Source organism: Siniperca chuatsi, linkage group LG1 (genome assembly GCF_020085105.1).
Source record: "Siniperca chuatsi isolate FFG_IHB_CAS linkage group LG1, ASM2008510v1, whole genome shotgun sequence".
NCBI classification, from domain to species: Eukaryota; Metazoa; Chordata; class Actinopteri; order Centrarchiformes; family Sinipercidae; genus Siniperca; species Siniperca chuatsi.
Window position 1 is genome coordinate 27,262,459 of NC_058042.1, and position 8,192 is coordinate 27,270,650.

Below are 8,192 nucleotides of genomic sequence, written 5' to 3' on the forward strand. Positions count from 1 at the left end.
GAACACATAGTTAGGTTGAAGTGTAGCTTTCAAGGCAGATGATGCTGTCTCTAATCAACTACAGGCAGTGGTGGAAGAAGTATTTACTGTAGAGTATTTACTTAAATAAAAGAAGCAATACTAAATCATTAAAAAATACTTTATAACAGATAAGCACTCAATTAATAGACATATAGAGAAGTATTATTATCAACATAATGTGTTTTAAATCAAAAGTCAAATTTCTCAATATGCAGAATTGGCTCCTTTCAGTGTTATATATTATATAATGTGCTATATATCATATTATTGGATTGTTATTAATGATGCATTCATATGTATGAAGCATTTCAATGTTGCAGCTGGTTGAGGTAGAGCTATCAATCAAACTTTAGGTTAGTGCAGTTCAAAGTGCTGCACAGATGACTGACAAGCAAATAATAAGACCGTAATAGAGTGAAATAAAATAGATCAAAAGACAGAACAAAGATAAAAATGATGACAATGAGAAGAAGATTAAAAGCTGCAATAATAAAATATAATTAGATATAAGCTAGACTGAAAACTGGATAAAATATTTAAAAAGACACAACAAAAATAAAAAACCTTTCAAATCGATAATAGGGATAAAAACAATGAATAATAATAAAATAAGAGATAAAGTAACATTTTTACAACATAAATACAATAAAATAAGAGAATAAAATAAAGTAAACAAAGAGAGCATTACAGTAGTCCAGCCTGCTCGATATAAAACCGTGCATTGGTTTCCCTGTGTCACTCAGAGAGAGAAATGATCGCACTTTGTGATATTCTTAAGGTGATAAAAAGCAGATTTGGTGACAAACCCCACATGAGCTTTGAAGTTCAGGTCTGAGTCAAAGACCATGGCAAGTCTTTTTGCTTGTTGGCTTGGGGTAAGTCCAATGGAATTTAATTTTCCGACCAGTTTCTCACACTGAGCTTTCAAACCTATGACTAAATTTTCAGTTTTGTCCTGGTTGAGCTGTAAAAAGTTTTGTACATACATTAATATCTAAAATACATTTAAAAAGGGAATTGATTGGTCCTGTGTCATCAGGAGACACGGCCACATAAAGTTGTGTGTCATCGGCATAAAAATGGAAAGAGATGCTGTGTCTCCTGATGACATCACCGAGGGGTAACATACGTGTACAGATTAAAAAGAAGTGGCAATAAAATCAATCCTTGGGGAACCCTGCATGTTATTTTGGAGGTTATGGAGATGTTATTATCAACAGCAACAGAAAAAACAGTTAAAACAGTTCCTGACAGTCCAATGTGATTTCTCAGTCTATTTAAAAGAATATTGCGATCAACTGTATCAAAAGAGCACTCAGATCAAGTAGTACGAACACTGAAAGTTTTGGTACTACAAACAAACATCTTGATGCATCCACTATGTACTACTACTTTATATACTGTTGAGAGGTTTAAAATACATCATTGTGTCATATTTTCTAAGATGATCATATCGACCACATACTGTATTTTTGGATTAACATTTTAATCTGAAACTAGTAACTATAGCTGTCAAATAAATGAAGTGCCAAAAAACATACAATTGTCCTCATAAAATTGAAATACTCCAGAAAGGTTCAAGTACCTCAAAACTGTACTTAAGTAACTTGAGTGAATTTGTTTAGTTACTTTCCATCTGTGACTACAAGCAACTTATTTTCAGTAGAGACAAACTTCTTGTTTTTAGACAAACAGTTTGTATGAACTGTATCATTATTAGTAATAGTAGTAGTAATAGTGGTGGTGGTGGCGGTATGTTGTTATGTGATCTTATCACCACCTACACCACAAAAGAAACCCAAAATAATGGTGGATATATTGTGTGTATTTGGATGAACCCTGAAAAGTGACATATTGATCATCTAATCAGATACACTTTAGACACTTACATTTTTTATTTTAATATAAAATATTTTATGTAATAAATAACACTGGTCTTAAAGCAATATACAGTCCTTAGCCACTTAATACAAAATCAGAAGATCAGTCTTGATTCGCGTTGTGTCATCTCCTCTACTTCCTCTAAACTGAGGTCATTGTTTCTCAACCTGTGGTGAAAACATAAGATCAATCAATGACAATGCACAGCCAGTTTGGAAATGGAAACAAAGTTTAAAGCCAACATAACATTCTAGTTTAGCCAAAATAGGATGAAGTGTCAACAGTTTTTCTTGGCACTGACACTAGCAGTACAGCCATGCATTGCCCCAGATCCATGATGCAAACAACCACCAAGCACATGTACTAATCGCATAAGAAATGAATGTATGGCTCAGTGTACATCACTTACCATATTGATTCCACATGAGTGTTGTGTTCTAGGGCTTGAATCAGACATTCCACTCCTGTTCTGGTTATGCAGTTCTCTGTCAACCTTTTACAGGAAATACGAAGGTGGAGCAATTTAAGCACAACTGTACAGTGAGTGCTCAAATGTCAACTCAGCCATTCTGTTAATACAAATGCCATGTGCATTGTCAATGCAAATATAACTTGTCTCCAACACTTACCAAAGTTCCTTCAGTGAAGTACTGTTCTTGATAATGTTGGCAAGGGCACACGCTCCTGTACTCCCTACACCATTGCCTACCAGGCTGCCATAACATAAAATTAGAATTATGTTCAAGTGAAGGACTATACAGCTGCAGGAAGATGTATTGCATATAGGCAAAAGGTGCAGAGATGTATATTTGGCAATTTACAGAAACATACTGTACAACTGATATATACTGTGCATAATTTATGGTCATTTTGCAACCTCACACATAACTGGGACATGTTTTAATACTTTCATATTTGTGATACATTTTCCACACTGTCTTAAGTCTACGTAACATGTGCCAATATTTAAAGCAAATATTACCTAAGCCACAACAGAGTTTTGCTGCTCTCTAGGGCTCTGGCAAGGGCCTCTGCTCCTGCATCACCTATCTTATTGCCCCAAAGCCTGGGAATACAAATGAAGAGTAGTAAATGGAAATACACCACCAATAGGATGCATGGAATTTTGCAGGAAGACGTTTACCCTAAATACTGAAGTGAATGATTGCATTTCAGTCCCTCTGCCAGCTGCTTTGCTCCTTCTGCTGTTATATTATTGTTGCCAAGCCTGAAAGAAAATAAAGTTCATGTGCCATTCCTTTTACATGTCAGCAACTTAGTATTTATTATTATAGTTCCATATTCGTGTCACATTGGATGAGTTTGTGCTGACCTTAGAGAAAGGAAATCCTGCTTGGTCTTCAGAAGGTGAGAAAAGTGCTGCGTGCAAGCATCAGTTAGCTTGTTGTTGAAGAGCCTAGAGAGAAACAAAATGATTATGAAAGGTAATTCATCAAATGCCATTTGTAACTTTATGATAGTGTTGGTAATCACCTTGACGATACTTACGCAATTTTCCGGAAGTTGTCACACTGGATACCTTTAGCAATCAGTTTGCGGATCCCTTCATCTGTAATGTTATTATTCCTAAGACTGAAAAAGGAAAAATATAAGACACTTAAGCACAACATGTATTTTTCAGTAAATGCTATTGTGGAAGCTTTGTTGATGGGAGGAAGAATTAAACCTTTTCATACTCACTACAGAGAATTACAAATGTGCATGCATGGAAGAAGCTGCTCCACTCCAACATCGCCTACAGAGTTGTTGTCCAGCTGGAGGCCTACAGGATTCCTTAAATGCTGGAGCACATAGGCTAGTGCAGTGCATTCTACAGGACCAATGTTACAGTAGGTCAGTTTCAAGTGGTCCACCTCCAGCTTACTCATGGCATCTTTAGCAATCCTGCTCTCCTGCATCTCATAGATGCATTTGATAAGCCAGACAAAGCCTGGCATTGCATGCATGCTCTTCTTCTCCCCCTCTACAGGTTGAGGGATGGACTTAAAGTGTTTCTGCATGCCTTTGGACAGGCATCTCACCACCTGTCTGACCCTCTTCTCCATCACAGCACTGGGGCAGCAGTGGAGCCAAAGGCTTCGATGGCGCTGGGACAGTAGTCCAGACACAAAGGTGGCTATGATTTGCAGATTTGGTGTTTCAGCTGCTGTAGCGTCCCCCTCTAAAACCTGCTCTTGTTGGGCAGTGGAAGGCAAGCAGGCCCTGAAGCATGTGCTGCTCCCACCTGTCTCCCTCATGTCCTTCGGCTCAAAGAGTTTTGGGATAGTTGAACGGTCGGTGTTCTTCGACAAAACAATGTACAGAGCAGCAAAGAAACACTGCATAGTCACATGAAGGAATTCATAGCATTTACTGTGGGTGGAGGACATGTCTTTGCTTTGTATGAGAAACCCCATGCAGATATCCTTTTCAGTTACACCACATGTCTCCAGGTCTGTACCTGAGAAGATGTAACAAGTGGTTCCTATCCCCTCAAATGCAAGCTGCCCAAGATGCAAGACTGTTTGTAAGTGCTCCTGAAGCCAACCTAGCCCCACAGTGCTCTTCAGGGGGTGTTGGTGCTGGAAAAAGTGCTGTAAGATCATTAAGTAAACGTCTGTGATTGTTTGTGGGCTGCCCTCTCCACAGCCTAGCAGCTCCTTATGGCACTGTGAGACAATCCAGCAGAGGACTGGACTATGACAGAGTCCAAGTAAAGCTGTGTTTGTCTGTAGGGACTCCAAAACCTTAGCAGCCACAGTGGGGTCACTGTGATGCTTCCTCACAAAACAGTCAATCCCACTTGGGGAAAAGCCATTCAGGAGGACCTCTTTGCGAAGGTGTTTCTTCAACACAGGGCCCACTGCCTCTGGGCGACTAGTTACCACTTTCAGCACTCCCTTCATTAGGGAACCCTGGATTAAGTTGAACAGTAGTATGTGAACAGGTGCACGCTGGGTGGGGCAGCAGTGCCTGTGCTCATCTGAAAAGCTCTGCTTGAGCTCATCCAGGCCATCAAAAGTGAAGAGGATGAGATGTGGGTGGTCCAGGATGAACTGGAAAATCTCCTCCTGCTCCCTGTCTGGCCAGCAGCAGTGCTGAAACAGCAATTCTTGGACAGACAGTTCCCTGTGCTCTGAGTTCAACCTGCGACAGCTGAATGGAAACAGAAGGAGAAAGTCCTGCAGGGCTGTCCCCCGAGCCCAAAGCAAGTGCAGCTTCTGGAGTAAGGTGCTCTTCCCATTGCCTGCCTCCCCAGACACTAACACTGTGTCGGCCTCCTCGTTCACCGTACCTGTCGTACCAACTATGTTCTCCAGGGTCAAAGGTCCACTGACATCAACACAGTCATGAGCTAGTTCCAGCTGGCCTTCAGTGTAGATGTCATCCAGACACATGTGGCTGGTCCCTCCATAAGTACTGAGAAAGCAGGACTGAGCAGACACAGAACTGCTGAGCTTCTTCTGATACTTTAAGAACTCTGTGACAGAAAGCATATACATGAGATACACTACAATAAATAGGCTACATAGCACTGCAAAATTATACATACTATATTTTTGAAATGTGGCGTGGGGACAACTGGTCTTTTTACATTTTTGAATGAGTAATTTTTCAGCCAAGTTCTATTTTTGGAGCTCCACCAAGGAAATGCATACATTTTGTATATTTCAGACAGGTCACCCACAAGTTTAAACAAGGACGTGCATCTGCTATAGGTTTAGCTTGCACACCGAATCTCCTATTACAGTTGCCTAATATAATTACATACTGTAATAGTTTTCAGCATGATTATAGTAATGATTGCCTAATACCTTTGGAAGGAGTCAATTTATCCTGGTTCGGTGGGGATCTAGATTCCTGTTCTTGCTGAAGGTACTGCAGTACAACCTTCGCCGCTGATTCTCCTTTTGATCTGACATGGTCAAGCAAACGCCTTGCCTGATTGACATGTGAATGGCAACAGATTCATTATTAAAGTTTAACATTTTAGGAAATACAATTATTTGCTTTCTTGCCAAGAGTTAGATGAGAAGATTGATACCGCTTTCATGTCTGTACACTCAGTATAAAGCTAGCACCAGCAGACGGTTAGCTTAGCTTAGCACGAAGACTGGAAACAGGGGGAAACAGCTAGCCTTGCTCTGTCCAAAGGAAGAAAAATCCAACTACCAGCACCTCTAAATTTCACTATTTCTCGGTCAGTTGCAGTAACTTTCGGGAAAAGACTAGAGACTTTTAGAAGTGTTTGTAGGTGAATATCCCAAGTTTCCAATGATAAGGACTTACATAAAGAACTTTCCAAGACCATTGAATAGGTAAAGAACAATAACAGGAAGTTGTCAAGACACAGTTTAATAAGGTGTATAAAATGTGGGCCATTTACAGTACCTGCTGAGAGGGGGTGTGTATAGGTAGTCGCACTTCTTCACTGTCTGCTGAGGTGAAGTGTCCTGATATGACGAGAGCTTTTAGAGCACCATCAATGCAGCCTTGTAGCTTGCTGACCAGGCTTGGTCTTTGAGTCACAAGAGTCTGAGTAGATGTGCTCTGGTTTTCTTCTTTTTCTTCTAAAGAACAGCATCCTGCAAATGAGATGCTAGCTCCCTGCTCTTCAGGCAGGACCTGTTTGAGAGCACCAAGGAAGAGCCGACAGGTGTCCACACCCTTTGTATAAACCAGATCAAGCAAATGTCTGGCATTGGTATACAGTGCCCTACCCGGTACTTGTATGTTCTGGTAGTCCTCCCATATGAGCTCCCCCTGGGCCAGCAGTATGTCGAGAACCCGCTCCACATGTTCAGCTGACCCGCTGCTGCACAGTGCATGCAGTATCTCTGTCCGTTGTTTTAACACAAGCTCCTGGACAAACATGCTTTTTGCATGTCAGCGTCCATAATCAGGGACATCCAACATGTACTGATGCTGCTTCCGGGATCACAACCTAGCACAGCAAACACCCACATGTCATCGTGCTACTTCTAGGCACCACAAGTTTCATTTTCATTTTGTACATTCTCATCAGATACCCTGGGATTACTAACACCATAGCGCTAACACCATAGCTTTTTTGTTGTTGATTCACGCACACTGACCATTTTTACACACTCAACACTCAACACATGTACAAACATGCAAGATTAATCTAAAGGACTTCAACTGCAAAGGCATGCAACACATAGTAACACCAATGTAAGATTATCACTCACGTTAGAGTCTCCACAACAGAGCTTTCTTCCCTCCATCTGTAATTTGGGCAGAGACTCTGTGCTACTTTGGAGTAGCTTCCACTTTATGCCTCTTCCTCATTCCACAGCTGAAAGCGAAACTTGCTCTCTTTTCAAGTCCCTCCTGTAAGATGGAAACCAAACCTTGCCAGCAAACGCCAACAGGACTGACCTGCAACACACTGTATATGCACACAACACAAAGCAACAGTTACTTCACTTCCCTATTTTTTTTTAAATAAGATAAAAGCGATGTTTCACAGTTGACTACTTATATTTAAATATAGTTTGTCACTCGCCAGTGCCTGAGATGTGATAACATTTCTACATCCTCTTGCCAGTGGTTTTCAGTGTGAGAGTACTGCATTTAGGATTACCATGAGGCATAATAGGTTTCAAAAAGCAGAAGCTCTAGTACTATTAAATAGAAATTATTTATTTGAAAAGCCACCAGAAAAATGTATTATATTTATTTATTTGACAGCGGCAGTGCACAGCTTCTTAGTTGTACCAGAGTAAGCGATAAAATAATTTAATTTAATCTGTAGTCCCTGGGCAGAAAACCGAAAATAACACCTCTGTTAAGAAAATTAACACTGTAGTATAAAAACATAATTAAAAGACTGTACATATTGACTATACAACAACAACAACATCAACAACAAGAATTTTATAACATCAAGACACATCAGGTGTTTGCATTTATGCGTGATGGGTAAATGACTGGGTTGATTTTAGCCATGATTTCATCTTTATATCAATTTAAAATCAGTAAATCTGCAGCACTCTCTAATATAACTTGGTACTGAGCTCCAAAAGTTTGTTGCTCTGACAGCAAAGGCTGATCTGCCAAATTCAGTAGACCTGTGCCGTATCGTCACCTCTGTTGGTCGTCCTGAGTCCTCCCATCATTGAGTCGGACACCCAAAGCAGTCAGAGGTCAGGAGATTATACTTCTAAATGATGTTACAATGATGGTAACTTGACGGCCTTTTGTCCAGTGCCTTGAGAGTTTGTTTGTAAAGTGTTTGCAGTGGAGCAAGTGTTGTTTTTCCAGCTTGT

The 8,192-nt window shown here is 40.3% G+C and overlaps 1 protein-coding gene across 1 annotated transcript; it reads right to left on the reverse strand.

Moving 5' to 3' along the window:
- Positions 1-124: 124 nt before the first annotated feature.
- Positions 125-7,248, reverse strand: nod2 (nucleotide-binding oligomerization domain containing 2). Its single transcript, XM_044170441.1, has 11 exons — positions 7,113-7,248; positions 6,295-6,847; positions 5,718-5,844; positions 3,604-5,383; positions 3,412-3,495; positions 3,236-3,319; positions 3,047-3,130; positions 2,885-2,968; positions 2,532-2,615; positions 2,312-2,395; positions 125-2,069 (listed from the first exon to the last, which is right to left on the reverse strand). Exons 2-11 carry the CDS (start codon positions 6,775-6,777, stop codon positions 1,997-1,999), a joined length of 2,967 nt encoding a protein of 988 aa, XP_044026376.1. The 5' UTR covers positions 6,778-6,847; positions 7,113-7,248; the 3' UTR covers positions 125-1,996.
- Positions 7,249-8,192: the final 944 nt, after the last annotated feature.